Here is a 25,880-nt window from a genome sequence, read left to right on the forward strand (position 1 = left end):
CCTGCGTCCTCTGCTATCGCGGCAGGTGCCTGAACCACTCGGCCACCGGGCCACAGCGACATTAGTCAAATTTTTCCAAGTATATGCACTTCTGCCTGCCTGCCTGCCACTGCCTGTCTGCCTGGGGCACTGGAGGCCTTGGTCACTTTTTCTTAGTATATGACATTTATTTCAGTTTATAATTTATATAGTAGTGTTTCTACTTGATAAAAACAAATTAAAATATTTTTTGGAAAATAATTTAATTTGTTCAAATACTTCATAGTAATATTATAAGGACGGAATCTACTAGTTGATGGAATAAAACGGAGTCACGATCCTCAGCAGAGGGACCGATTGAAGAGAGAGAGGGATTATAAGGAGAAGGAGTTGAAAATAGACTTCCGGTTAATCCGGTTATAATATTAGCTGAAAATTATTGAGCATTAACAGTTAGGCAGTTTTCGTTCGTCACGACATGTTTGTATTGTCAAGTACCTAGCGGAATTTATCAGTACTGCAGCAGTAGGGGAGAGCGGGATTAAACGTGCCGGAGGTAAGTTGATCCGATGGGAATAGGAACGCAAGTAAACCATGGAGCGATTCGTATGATGTTTGTCGCGAAAAGTCAGACCACTATGCGGTTGCAGGAGCTGTTTTCGTTGCTTCCATTATAGTAGAATAGTAGTTATGGAAAATAAATCAAAAACGAGGGCACAACGAACCCCACGGATAATCACATTTTTGCTTTGGATTTTTTTTTACTATCTGTTGATAGTATACAACAAATTATCATATATTTCGACGAACTGCAAAATACTCTTTTAGCGTGTGTGAACTGAGATTTAAATATTTGACGGATAAGTTATAAATTTTAGCAACGGAACAACCCGCCCCATAGCGGGGTTAGTTGTTCCGTTCCTACCTATCTCATAAAAAAAATTCTGGTAAAAAAACTGTTTAACGATGCACAAAACAATATCGCTGCTCAGAAACGCAAATAATCATTATTTAATATAGCGCAACCCACATACCTTATTCACACTGTTTTCATAGATCAAATTTGTATTTTATGAAAATCGGCACGTTTAATCCCGCTCTCCCCTACTGATAAATTCCGCTGATTCCGCGAGATGTCAACTACGAAGTAACTCGCGTTTTGGTAAGAAAACTGATGTATGGAGTTGCCACTCTTCCTTTACTTATATTTCTCCATGGTGTGATTGGAATTATCCAATGAAACATATTAGAAACAATTTATAGAGTTAATTGGATTATTTTTGAGGCCCGGGGATTAACATAGGATAGTTAGGGTTCCGTACCCAAAGGGTAAAACGGGACCCTATTACTAAGACTTCGCTGTCCGTCCGTCCGTCCGTCCGTCCGTCCGTCCGTCCGTCTGTCACCAGGCTGTATCTCACGAACCGTGATAGCTAGACAGTTGAAATTTTCACAGATGATGTATTTCTGTTGCCGCTATAACAACAAATACTAAAAACAGAATAAAATAAAGATTTAAATAGGGCTCCCATACAACAAACGTGATTTTTAACCAAAGTTAAGCAACGTCGGGAGTGGTCAGTACTTGGATGGGTGACCGTTTTTTTTTTTTGCTTTTTTTGTTTTTTTTTCTGCATTATGGTACGGAACCCTTCGTGCGCGAGTCCGACTCGCACTTGCCCGGTTTTTTTTGTCAATCATCATTAGATATGTTCATCGCCGGGCCTCAAAAAGAATCCAATTATCTCTATAAATTGTTTTTAATATGTTTAATTTCTTATGAGTAATTTCAATACTAGATTGTAATAAAGATGTTAATATTCTGCAAAAGAGATGTCAGATAAAAATCATCTAAGCTCATTTGCAAAAACAAATATTATTTTGTGCCTACCTACTTCTAAATAGCAATACCTCTTTCGATGTAGTTAGCTAAGAAAATGGCCTGTAGGTATATTGAAAATTCTCATGAGCCAGATGTTCGAACATATTCTGGTATGTAATGTAAAACTACCCTATTATCCGTTTCCTACCTGGAAATCCTTGTACACGAATACAAAACTAGGCAAGTTATAAGACCCCACTTCAAAGCAGTAATTCCTTGCTCAACTGATTTCTACTTGTATTATGCTTCGCTTTGAACGTTAGATCATACAATTGCTTGCCAAGTCGATCGCTTTCAAGAACCAGTCTTAAGGTACCGTTCGGATTCTGACTGCGCCAGCGTTACTCCTGCAGTATTGCAACGCGGCTCTAACTCTTCCGATTGCATTGAGGCAGGAAACGTCAAAAACTTTTTGAAGTGAAAACTTCTTTAGCAGCGCTGTGCACATTTTTTCATGGGGAAAAAATGTTAAACTTGCGACAGGTCACGTGACCGTAAGATCCGTTAGACGTAAGACGGACACGTGACCTGATCGAAAAACTGTTACAATGTCATTGAGTTTTCATTTCTGCAGGCACTCCCGGAGTGCAACCCGTTTTTTTATTAATTCTTTTACATTAAGGACCTTCGTCACTTGGTGGTTAAAAATTGTCAATTTCGTTTTTACCCAATGACATATTTACGAGTATATCACTGAGGACGGGCCTTACGGACAATAAGAAATGGTGCCAGTACAGCGGTGTCACGCACATGAATTCGAGCCCATCGTGCAGTCTAACGCCACAACACGAGTGGTTGATGATGAGTTCGCATCACGAGCGTGATTGGTCGCAACTAGCCTTTAGATCTGATATATGTCAGTTTTTGCCTCTTTGTAAGTATTTTCGTAGTTCAAAGTCCTACGTTTAATGTGAACATGTGCATCGGAACTGTTTATTATATGTTTGTTTGTTTATTTAAGTGAGTCTCACGGGAATTTTCTAGTTGAAAAATTCGACTTCCCTGTGCTCATGGAATGAATTGAGAATTCAGCTTGATTTTTGCTGACGTAGAATTTGAACGTCGCTTTGTAGTTTTGCCACGCATTCAAGACATAGTAGCATTTATTAAACTTATGAAGAAACAGTGTGGAAAATAGTCTCAGATAGGTAACGAATCTCCTTCAGAAAAATACAAGTACCAATATATCAATACGAGTTGTACAAGTTAAAATGCTTACAAAAGAAAGAAAATGGAAAACTAAAACGATATCGTTCCCTTCTTCGTTACCAGCAGGCCTATTATGGATGCTTTATCCACGTGACAAAACATCGTGACTTTTTAACAGAACGCGATTGAAAGTGACGGATACCGTTTTATCACGTTGTAACGTAGACAAGAACGAACATCATAATAATATATCCGTTCGGGTACTATAAAATTATACTCAAATTCAGAGTTGGCTGAAATTGTAATATCGTTTTTTATGATAACCAAGATCGTATTTTTCACTCATTTTATATGAAGACCGAGTGTGTATTAAAACTTTCAGTTACACGTTACGAAGAACGTGCCAGCCATTTCTCAAATGTTTCCCCTTAACATCTTATTTATTACCATCACGTCAACCAAAAATCAACCGTATTTTCTACTGATAAAGTTTAAAATTAACCTTTAAAAAATGAAATTTAAGAGTTTTTGAAGAGTGGCGATACAAACGCAATTTGTTTTCGGCTTCATTAAAAGTTTAGCGTTTTTTCACCAAATTATAACTGTTAGGTTATTTGATTAATGGTCTTCGTGCAAAGAAATAAAATTACTTACAAGAACGTGAAGGGTTTAGTTTGAACAAATTAAGGCAATAATTAAGCACAGTCGGCGTCAAAGATATGTTTACACTTTTTGCCTTATTACAAAGGAGTTAGGTGCAAAAGTGTAAACATATTTTTGACGTCTACTGTACTAGGGCTCGAGCTGCGTAAGTATATACCTATATTTAGTTGATAAGCGCGTGTTTAGTACATTTAAGTAGATATAGTGTACTGTGTACTCGATATTAACTACTCGTAGTTTTCCCACATTTTCATCAATTTTTTGTAATAAACATGCTTTTATTATGGCTTTTATACATTTGATTGTTATCATGAACTCAATATCAAGCAATATATCGTACGATTGACGACATGCTTAAATTTCCCATTATAATGTTATTATGTATTGAGGTTAATAAAAAATAAGTTCAAAAACTAAAACCCGACTACTGCAAATCGCGCTCTAAAAAGTATGAAACAAGATAGAATTCTTATCTAAAAATTATCGAACAGGGAATATTATAAAAGTTACCATTTTTTCAATAAAAATATACAACGTAATATAATTTACTATTTTTTTATATATTTACAGAGATTCAGAGGATCGCCGTGGTCGTATGCCACGATTATAAACTTTAAGGTAAAGTGGCATACGACCACGGCTATCCTCTGAATCTCTGTAAATACATATATAAAAAAAAATAGTAAATTAATTTATTACGTTACGTTGTTGTATTTTTTTATTGAAAAAATGGTAACTTTTATAATATTCCCTGTTCGATAATTTTTAGATAAGAATTCTATCTTGTTTCATACTTTTTAGAGCGCGATTTGCAGTAGTCGGGTTTTAGTTTTTGAACTTATTTTTTATTTAATTAATTTTGGGGTCATGATTTCGTTACTAACTAATTCACTCACTCACTTCAGTCACTTGATATTACTTTTGCGAGGGCGTCCGCAGTACAGAAATGCATGCAGAGAGCCGCATATATCGGGCTACGCCCGACTCCTTTGGTATGAGGGCGCCGAAGGCTTCCGTCTTTGGAACGCGTACGTCGGGCTACGCCCGACTCTTTTAGTATGAGGGCGCCGAAGGCGCCCGGCTTTGGAACGCGTACAGCGAGCCTCGTACGTCGGGCTGCGCCCGACTTTTTTAGTATGAGGGCGCCTTCGGCGCCCGGCTTTGGAACGCGTACGTCGGGATACGCCCGACTCTTTTAGTATGAGGGCGCCGAAGGCGCCCGGCTTTGGAACGCGTACGTCGGGATACGCCCGACTCTCTTAGTATGAGGGCGCCGAAGGCGCCCGGCTTTGGAACGCGTACAGCGAGCCTCGTACGTCGGGCTGCGCCCGACTCTTTTAGTATGAGGGCGCCGAAGGCGCCCGGCTTTGGAACGCGTACGTCGGGCTACGCCCGACTCTTTTAGTATGAGGGCGCCGAAGGCGCCCGGCTTTGGAACGCGTACAGCGAGCCTCGTACGTCGGGCTGCGCCCGACTTTTTTAGTATGAGGGCGCCTTCGGCGCCCGGCTTTGGAACGCGTACGTCGGGATACGCCCGACTCTCTTAGTATGAGGGCGCCGAAGGCGCCCGGCTTTGGAACGCGTACAGCGAGCCTCGTACGTCGGGCTGCGCCCGACTTTTTTAGTATGAGGGCGCCTTCGGCGCCCGGCTTTGGAACGCGTACGTCGGGATACGCCCGACTCTTTTAGTATGAGGGCGCCGAAGGCGCCCGGCTTTGGAACGCGTACAGCGAGCCTCGTACGTCGGGCTGCGCCCGACTTTTTTAGTATGAGGGCGCCTTCGGCGCCCGGCTTTGGAACGCGTACGTCGGGATACGCCCGACTCTCTTAGTATGAGGGCGCCGAAGGCGCCCGGCTTTGGAACGCGTACAGCGAGCCTCGTACGTCGGGCTGCGCCCGACTCTTTTAGTATGAGGGAGCCTTCGGCGCCCGGCTTTGGAACGCGTACGTCGGGCTACGCCCGACTCTTTTAGTATGAGGGCGCCGAAGACGCCCGGCTTTGGAACGCGTACAGCGAGCCTCGTACGTCGGGCTGCGCCCGACTCTTTTAGTATGAGGGCGCCTTCGGCGCCCGGCTTTGGAACGCGTACGTCGGGCTACGCCCGACTCTTTTAGTGTGAGGGCGCCGAAGGCGCCCGGCTTTGGAACGCGTACAGCGAGCCTCGTACGTCGGGCTGCGCCCGACTCTTTTAGTATGAGGGCGCCTTCGGCGCCCGGCTTTGGAACCCGTTCGTCGGGCGTAGCCCGACTCTTAGTATGAGGGCGCCTTCGGCGCCCGGCTTTGGAACGCGTACGTCGGGCTACGCCCGACTCTTTTATTTGTATTTGTATTTGTATTTGTATTTGGAACGAGTACAGCGAGCCTAGTATGTCGAGTAGCGCCCGACATTTTTAGTATGAGGGCGCCTTCGGCGCCCGGCTTTGGAACGCGTACGTCGGGCTACGCCCGACTCTTTTAGTATGAGGGCGCCGAAGGCGCCCGGCTTTGGAACGCGTACAGCGAGCCTCGTACGTCGGGCTGCGCCCGACTTTTTTAGTATGAGGGCGCCTTCGGCGCCCGGCTTTGGAACGCGTACGTCGGGATACGCCCGACTCTCTTAGTATGAGGGCGCCGAAGGCGCCCGGCTTTGGAACGCGTACAGCGAGCCTCGTACGTCGGGCTGCGCCCGACTCTTTTAGTATGAGGGCGCCGAAGGCGCCCGGCTTTGGAACGCGTACGTCGGGCTACGCCCGACTCTTTTATTTGTATTTGTATTTGTATTTGTATTTGGAACGAGTACAGCGAGCCTAGTATGTCGAGTAGCGCCCGACATTTTTAGTATGAGGGCGCCTTCGGCGCCCGGCTTTGGAACGCGTACGTCGGGCTACGCCCGACTCTTTTAGTATGAGGGCGCCGAAGGCGCCCGGCTTTGGAACGCGTACAGCGAGCCTCGTACGTCGGGCTGCGCCCGACTTTTTTAGTATGAGGGCGCCTTCGGCGCCCGGCTTTGGAACGCGTACGTCGGGATACGCCCGACTCTCTTAGTATGAGGGCGCCGAAGGCGCCCGGCTTTGGAACGCGTACAGCGAGCCTCGTACGTCGGGCTGCGCCCGACTCTTTTAGTATGAGGGCGCCGAAGGCGCCCGGCTTTGGAACGCGTACGTCGGGCTACGCCCGACTCTTTTGGTATGAGGGCGCCGAAGACGCCCGGCTTTGGAACGCGTACAGCGAGCCTCGTACGTCGGGCTGCGCCCGACTCTTTTAGTATGAGGGCGCCTTCGGCGCCCGGCTTTGGAACGCGTACGTCGGGCTACGCCCGACTCTTTTAGTGTGAGGGCGCCGAAGGCGCCCGGCTTTGGAACGCGTACAGCGAGCCTCGTACGTCGGGCTGCGCCCGACTCTTTTAGTATGAGGGCGCCTTCGGCGCCCGGCTTTGGAACCCGTTCGTCGGGCGTAGCCCGACTCTTAGTATGAGGGCGCCTTCGGCGCCCGGCTTTGGAACGCGTACGTCGGGCTACGCCCGACTCTTTTAGTATGAGGGCGCCGAAGGCGCCCGGCTTTGGTACGCGTACAGCGAGCCTCGCTCGTCGGGCTGTGCCCGACCCTTTTAGTATGAGGGCGCCGCTTTGCCGCGTACAGCGAGCCTCGTACGTACAGCGTGCCTCGTACGTCTCTTGTAGGGAATGTAGGGCTGTTTCCTACATTTTGGCTGATCTGGACTTCTATACCTATTCACTTTATAAAATATTGCAGATCATTAAAAAACACCATGTATATAGTGGCCAAACAAATTTCTTTTGCAAAAACCTTCTTGTATCGCCTTAATCGGGTAATACGCGGATAGAATTCAGAGCTATAAGCGCTCTCGTAGTTCGAATTACCTACCCGATAAATTAATGTTTTATCGGGTTCATGTAAGCAAATCCGGGTGCAAAAGCTGACAATATGTATATATTTGAAATGTGCTAATTGAGCTCTTTCAAATGATATACAACACGCCATCATTACTTATTTTTATTTTTTTGGTTCGTGCCTTTATGACCTCTAGAGGGCGCCGTGTTCCTTTTTTTGTGACGTCATATAGCCTATAACCAGCGGACGCTTAAGACGATTCGAATGACATATCGTTTGTCAAATTATAACGCGTACTTTAAGAGTTCTGAGGGAACAAATGAACATACATACGTACATACCCACATACATACCGGTCAAAATCATAACCCTCCTTTTGCGTTGCCGTAGTCGGGTAAAAATAGAATTGAATAAAAAAAATGATTCATTTTTTTTAGATTTAGATGAAAATTGTATCACCATCATCAATTTGCCAAACTATTACTTAAATATTACGAGCCTTCGATCTACTTTGACATACTTACCGGTCCAAATATTTATCATTCTTGATTTTTCATTCCAGCAACGGAGCAGCCGCCGAAGCGCCAGTAAAGTCCGAGACCCTGGCCCGCGCCGGGACCTCCCTGGAAGACCAGGCGCAACAGCTAATCATGGACAAGCTGTGGAACTTCGCCACCACGCGGTCCCTCCGGTACAGGCTGCTGGATAACGCGGACCTCGTCGTGTCCGGGGCTCAAGAGAAGGACGGCAGCTTTGGAGTCGGTAAGATCATTCTATAATAACCTTACCTATTCTATTCTTTTTGGGAGCCTACTACTACTACTACTACTAGAAATGCTATTCCAAACTTAGATGATGTCTGAAAACCGATCATTAACTTAATATTGAATCAGCCATCCCGATACATTTTTGATTTGACGATAAACGACAAAAGATTGTTATCTTGGCTACAGCCACAGGCTTAACCAATCTCTCATCAACATTATGCTTAAGTATTACTAAATGTATAAAGTACCAGGAGGCTCACCAGTTGGGATAAACATTTTAATTCAGGGAAGTGAATTAAGTTTCATGAGTATGATAATGCTCTGATGTGACATGGTTCTTCTGTCACCCCCTGGAAGACCAGCCCTGGCAGTTATGGTGTCGTTGAGTTGACGTCTTGATGCTGGCAGTTCAACCGATCTTCTTCAAGGAAATTGGTCTCAATAAGTGCCAATAGATTGATAGCCGTCTGTTTACGGCCCGACAGAATGACTGGGTACTTACATTATGATTATCAACTTACAAGAAATTGTGTCCAAGCTCATCACATGAACGGGACAGTAAAATTTATGACCACGATCCGGGATACTCAACTTAGAAAGGCCTTTATTAAGGTGAACTGAATGTCTATTTACCCACCAATATTATGAATTATAGAGAATCAGAATTTAGTAGAAGATTAGAGCACACGACGGGATATTGTGGTTTATGAGGAAAAATCCTTTGTCCACTTATCAGGCATCTTTGTTCGATAGTGTTCAATAAACAAGGAAAGATAGAGAAAAAATATTTTCCGTTTTAAATTGCTATAGTTAATGCGAATCCCCTTTTAAAAATTATGAGAAATTACGTTAAAGATAATGACATGTAGTAAAAATTTAGACTCCTTACAATACCTCTTCTCATTCATTTATTTCCACTCATTGTCGCTTTCCGATGAATTTGGATTTTCATTCGCTGACTGAGTGAAATTACTGAAGCCATAAATTATCCAATTTCGATGGGTGACTCGCGATCGTGACTCGCATAATTATGTTGGTCTTCATCATCATCAAAGTTGAAAGTAGTTGTAACATTGATTCTAGATGTGCCGCGTATTATTTTATTGGAATTAAACTTTTAAAAGATTTCATTTATCAGCTTCATTGTGTTTAGGTGTATAGTTATGTGGCTTCATAAAATCGTATTCATGTCTGTAGTCTACTTTTAAAGTTTTTTTAGAAACTTCAACTTATCACTAGAAGGTAAAAAAGAAGAAAAAAGCTAGCTACCCAAAGAGTTGGGCAAGGAAAAGGAAGGTTATGATTTATTATAAATTGCTAGGTACAACATATGACGGCAAGTTATAGGGATAGTGGCCCACGAAAGATTTTGGAATTAAGGATTTAATTTGGGTGAAATGACCGTCCAGCAAGCCTATTAAGGATCGCTTTATCCACATTTATCCACGTGATAAAACAACTGTCACTTTTTAACTCTGCGGGATAGAAAGAGACGGACACCGTTTTATCACGCTGTCACGTAGACAAATACGACCATCGTATCCGTACAGGGAATGTTAGGAATTTTAGAGTCACGTCCGGAACTTTGTCAGGATGTTCCATTTTTAGGGTTCCGTACCCAAAGGGTAAAACGGGACCCTATTACTAAGACTTTGCTGTCCGTCCGTCCGTCTGTCCGTCCGTCCGTCTGTCACCAGGCTGTATCTCACGAACTGTGATAGCTAGACAGTTGAAATTTTCACAGATGATGTATTTCTGTTGCCGCTATAACAACAAATACTAAAAACAGAATAAAATAAAGGTTTAAGTTGGGCTCCCATACAACAAACGTGATTTTTGACCGAAGTTAAGCAACGTCGGGCGGGGTCAGTACTTGGATGGGTGACCGGTTTTTTTTTTTTTTTTTGCATTATGGTACGGAACCCTTCGTGCGCAAGTCCGACTCGCACTTGCCCGGTTTTTTAATTTTAGTTAACCTTATTGCTAAGCAATTACCGTGCTGACACTTCAGCGCCATCTGTTGTATACCGTGGCAATGACAGACAATTTTATGAAACATTTTCTAACATTAACTTTTATTATTTCCAGGTGTAGCCCTAAAGTCCCCTAAGGTCTTCGAGAGCGGCCGCAGCCGTAACAAGAACATGGGTCCGTTCCTCGCCGCGGCAGCCATGAAGTTCGGTCTGCTCGGCGCTCTGACCTTCAAGGGTCTGACCCTGATGGTCGGGAAGGCCCTCCTCATCTCGAAGATTGCGCTGCTGCTCGCTACCATCATTGGGCTCAAGAAACTGTTCTCTCCTCAGGTGATAAAAAAATAACTAGATTCTTATAGAAGAATTTTTTACATTGACATACCTGTTGATATCTCTATCGTACGTGCATAATTATATTGCGGTCCCGCTCGCACAGTGGCATTGACCACTGGTTTTATGAGCGAGGCAACAATATAATTACACGCACGTGTGATAGTATATGGCAGGCGGGTCAATGTACGAATTTCTCCGTACTTAGCGTTCTTACTTTACCTTCATGATTTTAATTATGATCCTTAAATGGGATAGTATATAGGTATGACTAATCTTGAGCTTTTTGCTTTGCTTTGCATAACGACTTCCTAATCTTTTTCACTTCGTATGTTGCGTCATTAGGTTTGTTTGGAACACTCTTAAATTTATAACACCAAACATAGTTCATCTTTCTTTCACTTTACCTGGCATTCTCATAATATTCGTCTACAACAATTCTTATTATTTTGCCATCGTAAATGCAGGGTCTTTGTACCCCTTATTGGTATTTTATGTGCAGACACTTACTCATTTATCACTTAATACTCACTCTTAATAATCTATTTTATCACTTACGCGTAATAGGTAATTATAATTCTGCTCACCTTTATGGTAACATTCCATTTCTAACCGCAGCTGCATTACGGTCAATTTTACTATGGAAATTGACAATGACAGCGACGCGTTCAGTACCGGTAGTGCAGCTGCGGTTAGAAATAGAATGTTACCATTAACACAACGAGTATTTAGCTACGCTACACCTACCGAGTGGATGATTATAAAAATTTCATCTAATACATGTTGAAGTGACGTTGACTATCGATATCAATAAAATGCTCAAGTAGAGAAACCCCTTTTCAAAAATGAAGCACAACTTACGTCACAGCTGGTTTCATATTACACTAAATTTCGGTACCCGATCTGTTATTGAGAGGCTGTTTTTCCGTGTTTTCTGGGTTGGTTCCATAGTAAAAGTTGCTCAGTATGACCTAAATATTAACGGGTTTGAGTCATTGCTTTTCGTTCAGTTACATACTGTCGAGAAATGAGTTACTCTATTTATGCATAGATAGGTAACAAACTGCCATATTCGAACTTCAATATATTCACAAGTCGAGACGACACGTACTAGATCTATTCTAGATACGTTGTAGTTTAGATATCAACTACTTAGTTCTCTTTTGCAGCGCAATTCGGGCAACCAATGTTACTTTTACGTTAGATAGAGTAAGATATCTATTAGACGTGAATTGGATCTCTAAGTCATATCCTGTGGAAATCGTTCAAGAGTATCTCCAGAATTGCGCAAATGTCAAATTTGACAGCTTCGATCTTAAACATATCGTTATTGTATCTTGGTGATATCTAAAAGATATCTAATAAATGTCTATTTCAAAATCCAAATCGGGCCCAAACTCATTTGCGGAAATTCATTTACTTATTTTTTTTTAATCTAATAAAGATAAACTTTGTACTTCCTGTACAACTTATTTTTTTCAATAGATAAAGATAGCCATGTATAGAGTGCGCTACTACTAGTTTACTACTACTATATAGTACACTAGTAGTAGTGTAGTGTGTGTGTGTGTGTGTGTGTGTGTGTGTAGTGTGTGTGTGTAGTAGCAGTAGTGTATAGTGTACTACTACTAGTTTACTTATTTTCTCTTTGGTAGGTAATATCAAAACGTAATCCTTATAAATATAGCACACGTATTTACTGTCTCCTCGTGCTTTCAATCTAAAGAGAGATCTTGTAATTCGCACCGTTATTCCTCGATAAACCATATCAACTTAATAATACTTATTTATAGGATTTATGCATGGCTATGGGTAAATTGTAAGTCGTGAAAATCTCTCCACGTACACCGGTCCGTACGTGCCTGAATATCCATCGAAGTTTAGGCCAAGCGCGCACCACGATTTTAATTTTTGCGACACGATTTTAGAATGGCGCTGTAATTTATCGCGGAAAATTCACTGCGCGTGTGACCTGCGCCATCTATCCTATACCATAAAGGTGATCTCCTTCTATTTCCATAATTAAATGGTCAACATCAGATCTAGCGTCTCAACTTGTGACTCCATTGGAGAAGCAGGTTCCAACATGTTGACGCTTGGAGATCGAAATGCCGAGTGAGGTCCAGGGTGCGATTTTATTATCGCAGTGCGCGCGGGTCCACATAACCCCGTATGCTGCAATTCACTTTGCGACAATCGCGTCGCGAGCAGTCGTGGAAAAATGTGACAAATCACACTTTTAAAATGGCTGCGATTTTTGTGTCGTATATGCGCGCACTGACATATAAACACATACGTTGCATTTCTGCGACAAAATTATCGCACGACAAAAAAACGTAGTGCGCGCTTGGCCTAAGGCGATATAGTCGTGTAATTATATTAAATATTGAATATAATTCTTGGGTAGCAGATGTAAGGTAAGTACCCCTATTAACGAGGGGGTTAAGCAACTTTTACAAAGACAGCCAAAAATGAAACATAAGCTGGCTCTGTATGAACAAAGACATATTTTTTTATGATAGTTTGTACATCGAAATTTATATTTCATTCGTTTTTGGACTTGTTTTGGTCAGTTATATAGAAAAAAATAATTATTAAACCCAAAACGTCGAAATCGCCTATTACCGGTAATTGATCATTGCTACCCAAATACCGCGGATAAGGGTTCCTTTTTACGAGGGTAGATAAACCCATCGCATTTTTAGTTCCTTTTTTATATACCTACTTATATTTATTTGACAATAGTAGTTAAATAAATAGTAGGTATTATATTTAATCTGATTTCCAATCGTAAGATTCCATTAATATTTTTTTTTTTTGGTTTTTCTATAAGGAAAAATAAGAGGATTTTTAGTAAAAGATAATTATGCAAGTGAATTCCTTTGAGTCTACTTACACCTACTAACTACACTTAGATAATTCGTCGTATCAAAAATGCATGCTGTATACAAGTATCTACATAAAACAATACTTATAAAATAAATAAATATAAGGGGACATCTTACACAGATCGACATAGCCCCAAACTATGCAAAGCTTCTACTATGGATACTAGGCGACGATATACATACTTAAATATATGTCACTGTAAAAGCCCGAAGTACGGCAAAACCTAGGATTTACCGGTAAAACCTAGGTTTTACCGATGTCGATCGGTAAAAGCCCGAAATGTTAAATCTTACTAGTTTACTTCGGACTTTTACCAACACCGATATGGTAAATCCTAGGTCTTACCACGGCGACCGGTAAAGTTTGAATCATGCACTGATTCTCAACCACTCCCGCTCAAACCCCCGTACACCGCACCGCATGCGCCTTTAAGTGGGTTAGGTTAGGTTTGAACTGCGATCCTCACAGAACCGACCAAAGTGGGTTAGGTTAGGTTAGAACTGCGAGCCTTACAGAAACGAAATGCTACTGGAAAAGTGGGTGGTTTTACCTCCTTTTCTACATAGTGTACCATCTACCATAATCTTTCATCGGGCCCCATAGAAGTCGGTTTTTTTTTCTTAAAAATTATCATCTAATAATCTCAAGAATCAGTGCATGATTCAAACTTTGCCGGTCGCCGTGGTAAGACCTAGGATTTACCATATCGGTGTTGGTAAAAGCCCGAAGTAAACTAGTAAGATTTAACATTTCGGGCTTTTACCGATCGGCATCGGTAAATACTAGGATTTACCGGTAAGACCTAGGATTTGCCGTACTTCGGGCTTTTACAGTAACATATATACTAAATATGTATAAAATAAACAACCTACTGAAACCCGTACCGGGCTGCCCCCGACGCAAAGGTGCCCATCACGCTCGCTGCGTTGTCGCGTTGGATTGCGATTGTATGTTGGAGTATTATATGTTCTAATTAAAATAATGCAATAGATTTTATAATAATTATATTATGAACCTATTTATTTCCTACCAAAGTTGTAGGTGGGTCGGTATTGGGTTCCCATACATCTTATTACCGAGTGATGTCTTTTGTAACCATCGCTTAACGGTTTAATTCACATTATTGTAAAACTCATTTACGAGTAATACAAATAAATAGAGATCGCGTATATTTTTAACACAATCAAAATGGAAGATACTAAATATTACGAAACATTGTATAAAACAGACTTGCCAACCATGCTTTTGTTTTTATATCAATATTTAAACAAGATTCTCATATAATGGTTTCTAAGGAAACCTCCAGTTAAGTGCTTAAAGCTGTAGTCAAAATTAAGAGTTCTTGAATAGATTTCATACCACGTTTATAGCTTTTTAGCTTTATAGATGGTTAAATATTTCAATAACATCAAGAGTTAAGGAAATATGTATTTACATATGAATATATAACCCTTCGAACTTAAAATACCGTTTCCGCTATCACCGAGGTATACCTCGAAATTAGGAACCACAGCAAAAAATGGAACCCAACACCGAGGTTTTTAATTTCCTGTTTTTTACTATTGGTAAGCAAATATTTACAAATTGAGGATTTGGGAACCATAAATATGATAATTAAGAATTGATATAAAGTCTTAGTCTTTCTGTAATATTCACCATTGCTATGAAAATCAATAAATAAAATACGCGTTTGCTTACTTGAGGTCTTGCGCGTTAGTATGGAGCATTCAAATCCTGCGCTCCCGATGAGTTAGTTTACGGTTTTCGAATTGTTTACTTTGTGTTTCTTTAATAGTGCTATACTTATTCGACAGTCAATATACAAAGCTATATTTGTGTGTACTTCAATTTTTATAAAGTCAATAGGCTTTCTTATAAAACGCCTTTTTGTACATACCGCGGTAATCAGTGCCGATTTTAATGGGCTCGTTAATAGGGGTACTTACCTTAATATCCGAGTTACTCGTAGTTGATAACATTAATTATAGCTTCTATTTCCAATGCAAGTCTCGTTCTAGATGTTTTTGTATCGTATTTATACCTACATTCGTTTTGTATTAGAACAGAGAATAGAGAGCGTTTATTTGAGGCAAAATAAAAGAAGAAAAGAACTCGTAACATAACTTAACATATATGCCACATTGAATACTAGCTTTTTCGCGCGACTTTCTACGTGGAATTAATTAAGTGTACTTAATTGCAATCATTCAATTTGAACATATGCTTTGTTTACATAATAACAATTATCAGCACGTAATTAATTAACTCTCTCAATTCCACTCCCCTTTTCACTCTCTTTAGGGATGATTTCTGACAAAAAACTATCCTTTGTTCGTTTCCGAGATTCTAACTATCTCTTTGCCAAATTTTAAGTAAATCGATTCAGCGGTTTAAGCGTGAAAAGGTAACAGACAGACAGACACACGTGCAGTTATAATATTAGTACGGAAGTGTGGATTACAAGAAGTTACTCCTATTTTCCAAGTGCCTATTGCAAGTATATAAGTAGTAAGTTTCTCGGTTTTGTTACTTATACTTACCTACACCAATATATGAATCGCTCTTTTATAAGAAAGCTAGTTTTAGGGCTCCGTACTCAAAGGGTAAAAACAGGCATTACTAAGACTCCGCTATCCGTCTGTCTGTGTATCACGATGCTGTAACTCAAGAACCGTGACAGCTGAAAATTTCACAGATGATGTATTTCTGTTAGTTGCCGTTATGAGGCAAGTAACAAATACTAAAAACAGAAATAAATAAATATGTAAGTGGGGCTCCCGTACAACAAACGTGTTTTTTTGCCGTTCTTTTAAGCAGGCCACTGACGAGCCTTCCAAATGGATGCCGTTACAATGGATTCATCCAAATGGACGGCATCCTAATATTAAACATTGAACGTTTTTGACATTCACGGACTGATTTTGGATTGCAGCCACGCTATTTGGACTGTTGGAAGGCTCGTCAGTGGCCACCTCTGCGTAATGGTACGGAACCCTTCGTGCGCGAGTCTGACCCGCACTTGCCCGGTTTTTTATTTCGTAGGTAGACTGTAGATACCTAAAACATAATTCATTTTTACAAGAGCGTACCCTGGGGAAACCCTGACTTCTTATTAGACTTCAATGTTATTTGTTCTTCATCAATAGGAAAATAATAGAAGCAATTTATTTTATTCACAAAAGAGGTATTTTTTTTAAAGAATTGGCTGAAAACAGTCCTTAATTTATTATTAATATTTGTTTGAAGAAACTTGTAGTTCTTTTGTTATTCGTATAACAAATACCTATTATATTTCTTTCGATCCTTTGTGATAATTATTTACACGTTTTTTTAAGGAACGTAAATGAAGTTGTTCCTTTTTTTACAACAAGCTTTTAATGTCTCCAGTATTTCTAATTTACTTTGTTCAACATCGATGTAATATATTATATTTTTTTCTTTGTCAAAGTGTTTGTCAATTTCGTGGTGACGAAGCGAGGCATTATTGCCAAAATTATAACATTTAATCCTTCACTTATTTTATCACGGAAAATGACAGATACAGCGCGTTAAGGTCGCAACAGCAATTCAGCTGTAGTAGCCATCCAAACGTCACTTTTATGGTAACATTCCATTTCTAACCGCAGCTGCACTGCCGGTACTGAACGCGTCGCTGCCATTGTCAATTTCCATAGTAAAATTGACAGTAGTGCAGCAGTCGTTGGAAATCGACTGTCACCTTTTGAGTGACATTCCATTTCCAACTGCAGCTGCAATACTGTTCATTTTACTATGGAAACGCGTCGCTGTCATTGTCAATTTCCATAGAAAATGAACAGTATTGCAGCTGCAGTTGGAAATGGAATGTCACTTGTACAGTGACCTGTCTTTTGAGCGTCGGCGTCTGGTCAGCGTTATGGAAAATAGCGTCGCTGCGCAGTTGTGCCAACGTTGCGTCGAACAGCAGCCATAGAGTTGACTAGACGCCGACGCTGATAAGACGCTAGTGCGGGGTAGCCCTTACGCTGCGATCAATATATTTTAAAAGGGTCCATATTGGGTCGCATAATAATTGATTGTCCTAATGTAATGTTACGCATAAAACTCATTTCGCATAATTGTTATTGTGCTGGAAATATTTACATTTCTGGAAAATTATAACACAAACCTAACCTATTCTACACAATCTATGCAAAATATTTTTAAAAATACCTTCCGTTTCAGCTGGAGAAAAAATATGCGAAAAGAGATTTATGCGTAACATTACATTATGACAATCAATTATTATGCGATGATATACGCTCCCATTTTAAAATTACCGACATACTCGTATAATTATAAAACTTAAACCCTCTCGTGCTTGAGAGGAAGCCTGTGCCCAGCAGTGGGACGTATAAAGGCAATTTTTTTTTTAATCATAAAAGTTTGTAAAATTTAATTAGATTTTAAAGGAAATAAAAGTTCAAACACTTTCCAGGCTATCATCAAAAAGGACTAAGTCACGGTGGCGCATAAGACCTGACGGAGGCGGAGAACGGAGCTTACCTCATCCCTGTCAAAATACCAAAAATAAGGGAATACACATCGAACAGTAACAGCCTGTATATATACATAAAAAAAAGATAAAAAATATCAACGGAAATGTAAGAATTTTTCCCTTTGACCGCCAAAGAAGTCAACTGAAGATAAAGTTTATTATTCAAGTAGGCATACAATGCGCTTATGAACGTCAAATAAAGCTACACCGGCTCCAACCCTACACTGCCTCGAGAAGATTTAAGTCCCCTCTCAGTTTGAGGAGGGTATCCCACTATGGGACCGGCAACAAACTGACGCGCGCGGCCACAACCCATTATCTAGCTTCGTGCATTCCGGAAGGGTTAAAGATAACGTTACACGATAGACGTGGCGTTCAGAGGGTTAAAACTACAGATAAATTCACCTTACTAATCTAATAGACGAATCAGAATCGAGTAAATATAAAAAAAAAAACTGAAGTTAGTACAGTTATAAACGAAATCCATGATGTTATGTTCGATATGTATTTTAACACGATAATTATATTTAAGTACACAGTTATATATAAATGTAAATAACACTAATTTATTAAACTGTACTAACTTGTACAAGAGCTTATTTCGCATTTATGAAACAAACTAGGTATTTGTTCTTATATTAATAATTTATTAATAATGTACTAACAATTATTTATTATATATTGAATTAAATGAATCGATTGCTATTGTATGCTTCATTTAAACCCACAACCTTGCTAATCCCTAACATAACCTATAGCTTTAATAATCCTGCCATAAAACCATAGATTATATAATGTATTATGAAATAGATACGCCACTCTAAATTAAATATTTTCTTGTGTTGTGTTGTCTCCGCTCAAGCGACATACTAATACGCTATGCCTCATTGTAATTAACATCATATATAAAATATTGTATTGCAGAACCTCGTCTTGCCCAGTGCCCAATGCCTATATTTAACAATACAGTACATAGGTACCATGTTTCAATTTCAGCCTTGATTGAATCACAAATTAACATTTATTTTGTATCAAAAATTAAATTATATTTATGTAATTAAAAACACAGCTAGATTAAATCTCCCTTAATTATATTTTTTTTATGGTTAGTGACACGAGGTTATCCCTAACTGTCAATTCCAGCGCGTGCATCTATTTGCCAATAACGACGGCCTTGTGTTGACAGGCGATCGATGCGCAGAGAACAATTCATGGTGGCAATGGTGGCATTGGTGGCATTGGTGGCAATGGTGGCATTGGTGGCATTGGTGGCATTGGAGGCAGTGGTGGCATTGGTGGCTTTCGAAGAGGGGTGCAGTTTATTATACAGATATTTCGTGTCGGCTACACTGTCTCTCAGTGGATAGGTTAACGATGTTTACATGTATAATAAGTAATTATTGTTAAATGTTAGCAACAGGAGCTAAATAAAATGTCGGCAACAATTTAAATTTTGCCAGGATAATAAAATGTAGACAATAGTATTTTTTTTTTTTTGGAGTGGCGTATCTACAAAAGTATTAGGTAGTCTGTAATAGAGGCATGCGCCTAATTTTGACTGCCACTAATTAATATGCTTTGCTACACATTAATTCAGTTAATCGGTACAATCGGTAATTGTTCAATTCTTATGAGTTATGACATACCGCTAGGTTTGGTAATAATGGATATTAATTAGAGGAACATTAAAAGATATTCTCCTAAATAAGAATAAGAATAAGAAACCATTTATTGCAACACAAAAAGCACACTGGTTACATAATATAATAAGATTTACCAAAGAATTTGTGCGGCAAAAGGAACGGGCTCAGCATACGCCGCGTCAGTCATTTCATTAGAAATTGCCTGCGCAGCGCTGATTTTCAGTCCGTCCTACACTGTATGTAAACAGATAGACGTATACTAGGAGGAAATAATCTAGGGAATCCGTGCAAACTGAACGACGCAGTTGGGCGTTTTTTAAAATAAATATTGAAAACCCGATTCTCACAGATCCTGATGTTTTTGGGTTCTGTCAACTCAGAATCACTAGCATATTCAATCCTGATGATAAAAAAAACTTGTCCCAAAAATTTGTATGAAAATTGTACATTCCACTACGTCACGTCCATACAAGTGAAAATTTTTCTCATAATAAAACGTGACGTAATGGAATGGACATTTTGGCACGTCTTTTTTTAATGGAAGGATGGAGAATGCTGTCGATTCTGAGTAGAATGAGACCAAGAATGTCCAGATTTGAAAGAATCAGGTTTTCGATATTTATTTTAGAAAAGGCCCATTTAGCAACCTGAAGAGTTTGCCAGGTTTCGTGGACGAGCTAGGTGCATAGCCAACGTGCAATCGTTAACGCTGCGTAGTGAATGAAACTGAACTGTCACTGTTGCACTAGGGGAGAAGAGTGTTATTCATTTTCATATTCATATTCATATTATTTATTCACAATATTTATAATATTCCATGTCATTTTACATAATAGATCATAAAATTATTTGAAACAAGTACTATATAAGTGTACATTCGTAAAAATCAATAACAATTAAAATAAAATTCATATTTGGGTAACTTAACTAAAGCTCAACATTCAAAAATTCGTCATAGGTGTAGAATGTGTGTTCGAGAAGCCAAGCCTTCAGTCTAGCACTGCAGCGACGGCGACGAGGTGACTGTCTCCGGCAAACTTTTGTAAACAGTTGGACCCATTATGTGGGTCAGCTTATTGGACCTTGCAAGTCTACGTTTTACCGGGAGAAGATGACTACGATACGCTAGGTGGCATTAACGATTGTTAAGTTAGCTACGCGCTCTGGGGTAGCTTGAGTAGCGCTACCTCGTTTCACGCAAAATACCAAAACCACACACGCAAAATGCCAGTCGAAAGTGTGAGAAGACCGACCGAGGTATTGTAGCGATCCTGCCAGGATCGGACGGACGACCTTGTTAAGGCGGCCGGAAGACGCTGGATGCGGGTCGCTTCCAACCGGTACGAATGGAGGTCCAAGGGGAAGGCCTATTATGTTCAGCAGTGGACGTCTTATGGCTGAGATGATGATGATGATGCCAGGATCCTAGCAGGATTACCATGTAAGTTGAGGGTTTGGAGTAGTAGAAACAAGTTGGTCAGCTTGAATGATTGATTGGCATTAAGTTCGCCTTTTGTACAGTGTATTTCCTTATGTGCAATAAAGATTAAATAAATAAATAAATAAATGATTCTTTATTACTGCACTGAATATGAGTAAATGGTCTTTATAATATCATATGAGCTACGTATATAACTATATCTAGTATACTTACACAACAGTATCCATGCGACGGCATGATTATTGATTACCATCAGGCGATTCGTCCGCTCGTTTGGCCTTGTATGTCATTAAAAAAAGGACTGTTTATTTTGACTATACTAGTACCATACCCGTTGGCTGGGCCACCTCCAATGAATGGGTAAAGATCGTGCTATAAAGAGAGTATTGCTTAGGTCGACCGACTGAACGCTATCTTGTAGGTCGTCCTACTGCCGTATTCGAACTTCAAGATATTCACAAGAGACGACACGTACTAAATCCATTCTAGATACGTTATAGTTTAGATATCAACTAGTTTTCTTTTGCAGCGCAATTCGAGCAACCAATGTCACTTTTACGTTAGATAGAGTAAGATATCTACGAGTATTATCTCGAGTGAATTGGATCTCTAAGTCATATCCCGTGGAAATCGTTCAAGAGTATCTCCAGAATCGCGCAAATGTCAAATTTGACAGGTTAAATCTTAAATATATCGTTATCGTATCTTCTTCTTCTTCTACTGCCATGCCCTAGCGGGCGTCGGCGGCCACCTTTGCAAAGTCTTATCTTGGTGATGTCTAAAAGATGTCTAATAGATGTCTATTTCAAAATCCTAATCGGGCTCCTAAGTATCGGTGTTCGGATGGATTGGAGTCAGATCTCCGGGAGCTTGGTGTCAGTGAAAACTGGCGTGATCCGCGCAGGACCGAGTAAAATGGCGTGCTCTTGTGTTGGAAGACTCATTTTGGGTCATCGCGCCAAACTAGTAAGTAGTAGCAAAGAGAATAGATAGTATAGAGGGGTTCTGTCATAGTAAATTTTTTGGTCACCGTAAAATTGCTTCTATCTATCGACACACGACTAAAACTCAAAATAAACACGTATACAATTATCAAAAAAATGTGTATATATGGATAAATGATTTTATTATTTTTATATCATTTTTACCCATGTTCATTCCCTGATATCGATGTGTTAAAATTGTTAAATATGAAACGGTGTCGTCACGCCATCTAGCCGAGAATAGGCCAAAGGTGTGTGCGCCATCTATCCGAGAATGACTTTTTCTTGATTTCCGGGGTACGTTTTTTTCTTACGGCGCGATTCGAACTTTAAGATATCACGCCGTTAGACATTCACTAGATATGAAATAGTAAAGATATGTGACGTTCCACGGCAAAAGGTATGGCAGCTGGCGCTTACGCTTATTATTAACGCCGCTCCAATATTCAGTCGGGGTAATGGTACCTTTCACCGTGGAACGTCACATATCTTTACTATATCTAGTGCATCTCTAATTCATTTCCCGAATCGCGCCGTTAGACTTTATTCATCTTATACGAAGTTATATATACTCGTACTTGTGTCTGTATTGTGCTTATATTATTTTTGTTACAGACGAGAAGCGTTACTTACGAGATCTTCACCGACTCGCATCATCACTGGAGAAGCTGGAAACGCAGTTTAGACGGTGTAATACATACGTACGACAGTCATAATTTCACTAGTTAATAATAAATTATTAATTTTACTCGGTTTTTAATTTAAATTGACAGTTAATAACAAGTAAAAAGGGCACAGTATCAGGCGTGTCTCACTCCGCGATTTCGTCGCTTTGCTACAGGTAGCTAAAAGTGCATCCGTTCGGCTCCAATTTTGGGTTTGCCGTAAGCCGCGCGTGGCGCTGTCGCCACCTAGCGGCCATATCTGTGCTGATCGTAACAGACGCGTTTTGTTAGAGAGTGAGTCTTCTGTACTTAGTAATATTATTTATTCTGTGAGAGTATTACCTACACAGCTTTGGGAACAAATCAAATTTGATTTAACAGTACACATGGTGCTCCTTTACCGCACCAGTGCGGTAATTGGCACATCAATAAAACGATGCGCCGGAAACCCCGTCTAATAAATGGCTCCTCTACACGATGGCCCAGCGCTGCGCCAGCGAGATGACCTTGTGGGGGTTGGAACGCATCTACGCGATGGCGACATTCAGTTGTGATCTAACCGATTTCCAAGATGGACGTGGAAGCATTAGCCGTTGCAGCAATTTATCTAAGATACGCCACGTACCATTAATTATCATCAAATAATTTAAAAAAAATGTCGTAGATGCTGCAAGGGTTTTTTGATGATACCTACTTCCCGAAAATAAATGAAAGTTAGATTTTTTTAAATAATTAAAGAATTCAATATTTTTATTAATTTCATGTTACCTTATAATTTGCTTAAATTATTTTAGAGCATATTATAATTTTTATTTAATTTTTTTACTAGTTTACCAACATAGCTGTCCACATTGTGCACTGTAGGTACTTACTATACCTATATAGTTAGATATGTATCTAATATTCATTTATTTAACTATAAGTAATTATTGTTATATTTATTTATTTAAATTGTAAATGTACTGTCTGTGTAAATTTCCTATTACTTCCGTAACGAGGCCACTTACTCGTCATTTTAATAAAAAAACGTAAATTGATACTGAGCACAAACGTCCGCACTCGACCGCGTTCGAGCACGCACTGTGGATTGGGCCACGCGTACCGCCATCGTTTGGCCAATCCCTTTGATGTGCCCCCGAACCCCGGCCAACCCATCGCCATCCCGCGCGCCATAATCCAACCGACACCACTACCCCCTCTACACGTTGGCCCAACATATTGGACCAATAATTTGGGCCATCGTGTAGAGGAGCCATAACGTGAGTCATCCTTTTTCCTTAAAATCCCATAAGGTCATCAAAAAGCCGTAACAAGAATAATGTTTCTTTTATGTTTAGGCATGTTTTTAATAAAGTTGATTTTAGCGTGGCAACAGATGGCCCTCCCTAATGGTAAAAGCATTTGCTACACTTGGCTTACTTTGTATTCATGGTAAAATGCAGGTGAATTTCAGAGATGTTTAATTTTTCTTTGCGCTTTTTAGCCAAATAATAATATTATTTAATTCGGGAACATATCATAATATAAGATCTATTTCGGAACTATCGTCGGAATGTTAGAGTGCGAAGTGACTAGGTAAGTGATTATGTCTAGTTTAAAACAAATGCTGTAGTTAATAAGAGATATTGGGTAAATAATTCCGTAAAGTAAAAGTATAAATATTGCCCTTTACCATAACTTTGCCCACCGCGTCACAGTTTTCACTCAGTCTGAATAAAGTGTATCTGTAACTACTTTTAAATTATTTCGCTTTCACTGAACTGTGACGCGGTGGGCAAAGTTATGTTAAAGGGCAAAGTTTTATACTTTTACGGTAGTATATTCCCGCGCAACTAGAGATGCCAAATCTGCACGCAATAGGCTCGATTATAATAATTATAACAAAAATGACATCGCAATGTGTCTCGTTTCCCATCTGTATCAGATTTCTCGCTGTAATGGCCTCATCAGAGACCCGCCAAATAATTAAGACTGACATCCAAAGCTAGTATAAATATGCATAATAGGTACAAGGTTTGCTTAGTTTGGGGCTAGTTCCATATGTGTGAAATTGTCCCAAATAATTATTTTTATTAATTTATTAATTTTAAACTTATAGTTTTGGCATAATATTTTTATTTATTTATTTAAACTTATTTAAATTTATTGCACAAAACATAAAAATAATGTACAAATGGCCGACTTAATGCCTAATGGCATTTTCTACCAGTCAACCACTTTTCCGTTTCATCTCACTCTATTTCAGAATTAAAAGATGTCTTACTTTATACGGCTTACTTTAGTACCTATCTAGAGTATCTAGTTGTTATTTCTTACTTTTTTTTGCTTAATTTGGAGTGAAAGCTTAATCCTTTATCGCTATCATTCTAAATGTCAGCCTTGACTTATTTTATACCCTGACAAAATTTTATTTGCCGCATTTAGTTAAATTTTTTCACCACTTTTCTTTTCAACACTTAAATGGTATATTTATTCGGCATACTTTTGTATCCAGTCTTTATTCCTTACTTATCCTTGCCCTCGTGGAGTGAAATCTTAATCCCTTTCGCAATTATGTCATTCAAAACGTCAACCTCGTCATGATGTTTTTACGTGGTTTTTACCCTAACAAATTATTTGGCCTTCGTTATGTTAGGGATTTTTAGCTTAGAGCAGCGGTCGGCAACCTTTTAGCAGCCAAGCGCCACATAGCAGTTAACGAAGTGGACGCGGTTCGCACTTTGTTAATATTTATGACTTTATCAGACATTTTCATTTGTCAATATAAGATACAAAGTAGCCAGGGAGGGTCGCGGGCCGCAAGTGAGAGGTTCGCGGGCCGCTGGTTGCCGACCGCTGGCTTAGAGCATTTAGTAACTGGAGATGTCATCGCTGTCATTTTCTTTACGAAACAGTCTGCCGATTATTGCGGGGAGGGGACGTCGAATGTATTGCTATTTCTACATGATTTGTACGTAACGTAGAAATAGCCATGTCAGTCCAAACAAAATTTTGCACTATTGTGCAAGTTTTTCGGCAGAGGGGTAAGCTCTTAAAGGCGACTCCAGATATTAAATGCTCTAAGATTTTTAGTGTTACTAATTTATATTGTTAGTGACGTTGATATATATTTAGTAATGGAATGTCACTGATGTAAAGAAGAAGAAAATATTTTAATTTACAATTTTA

At 39.8% G+C, this 25,880-nt stretch overlaps 1 protein-coding gene across 1 annotated transcript in view; it reads left to right on the forward strand.

Moving 5' to 3' along the window:
- The window catches only part of LOC134675280 (uncharacterized), a 36,479-nt gene extending 18,411 nt beyond the window's left edge, over positions 1–18,068 (forward strand). Inside the window, exons 3-5 of the mRNA XM_063533501.1 lie at positions 8,068–8,267; positions 10,361–10,575; positions 17,921–18,068. Coding sequence (XP_063389571.1) covers positions 8,068–8,267; positions 10,361–10,575; positions 17,921–17,941 — 436 coding nt within the window. The 3' untranslated portion in view covers positions 17,942–18,068. The remainder of the gene's footprint in view (positions 1–8,067; positions 8,268–10,360; positions 10,576–17,920) is intronic.
- The last annotated feature ends 7,812 nt before the right edge of the window (positions 18,069–25,880 follow it).

This window comes from Cydia fagiglandana, chromosome 21, assembly GCF_963556715.1.
Source record: "Cydia fagiglandana chromosome 21, ilCydFagi1.1, whole genome shotgun sequence".
In the NCBI taxonomy this organism is placed as follows: Eukaryota; Metazoa; Arthropoda; class Insecta; order Lepidoptera; family Tortricidae; genus Cydia; species Cydia fagiglandana.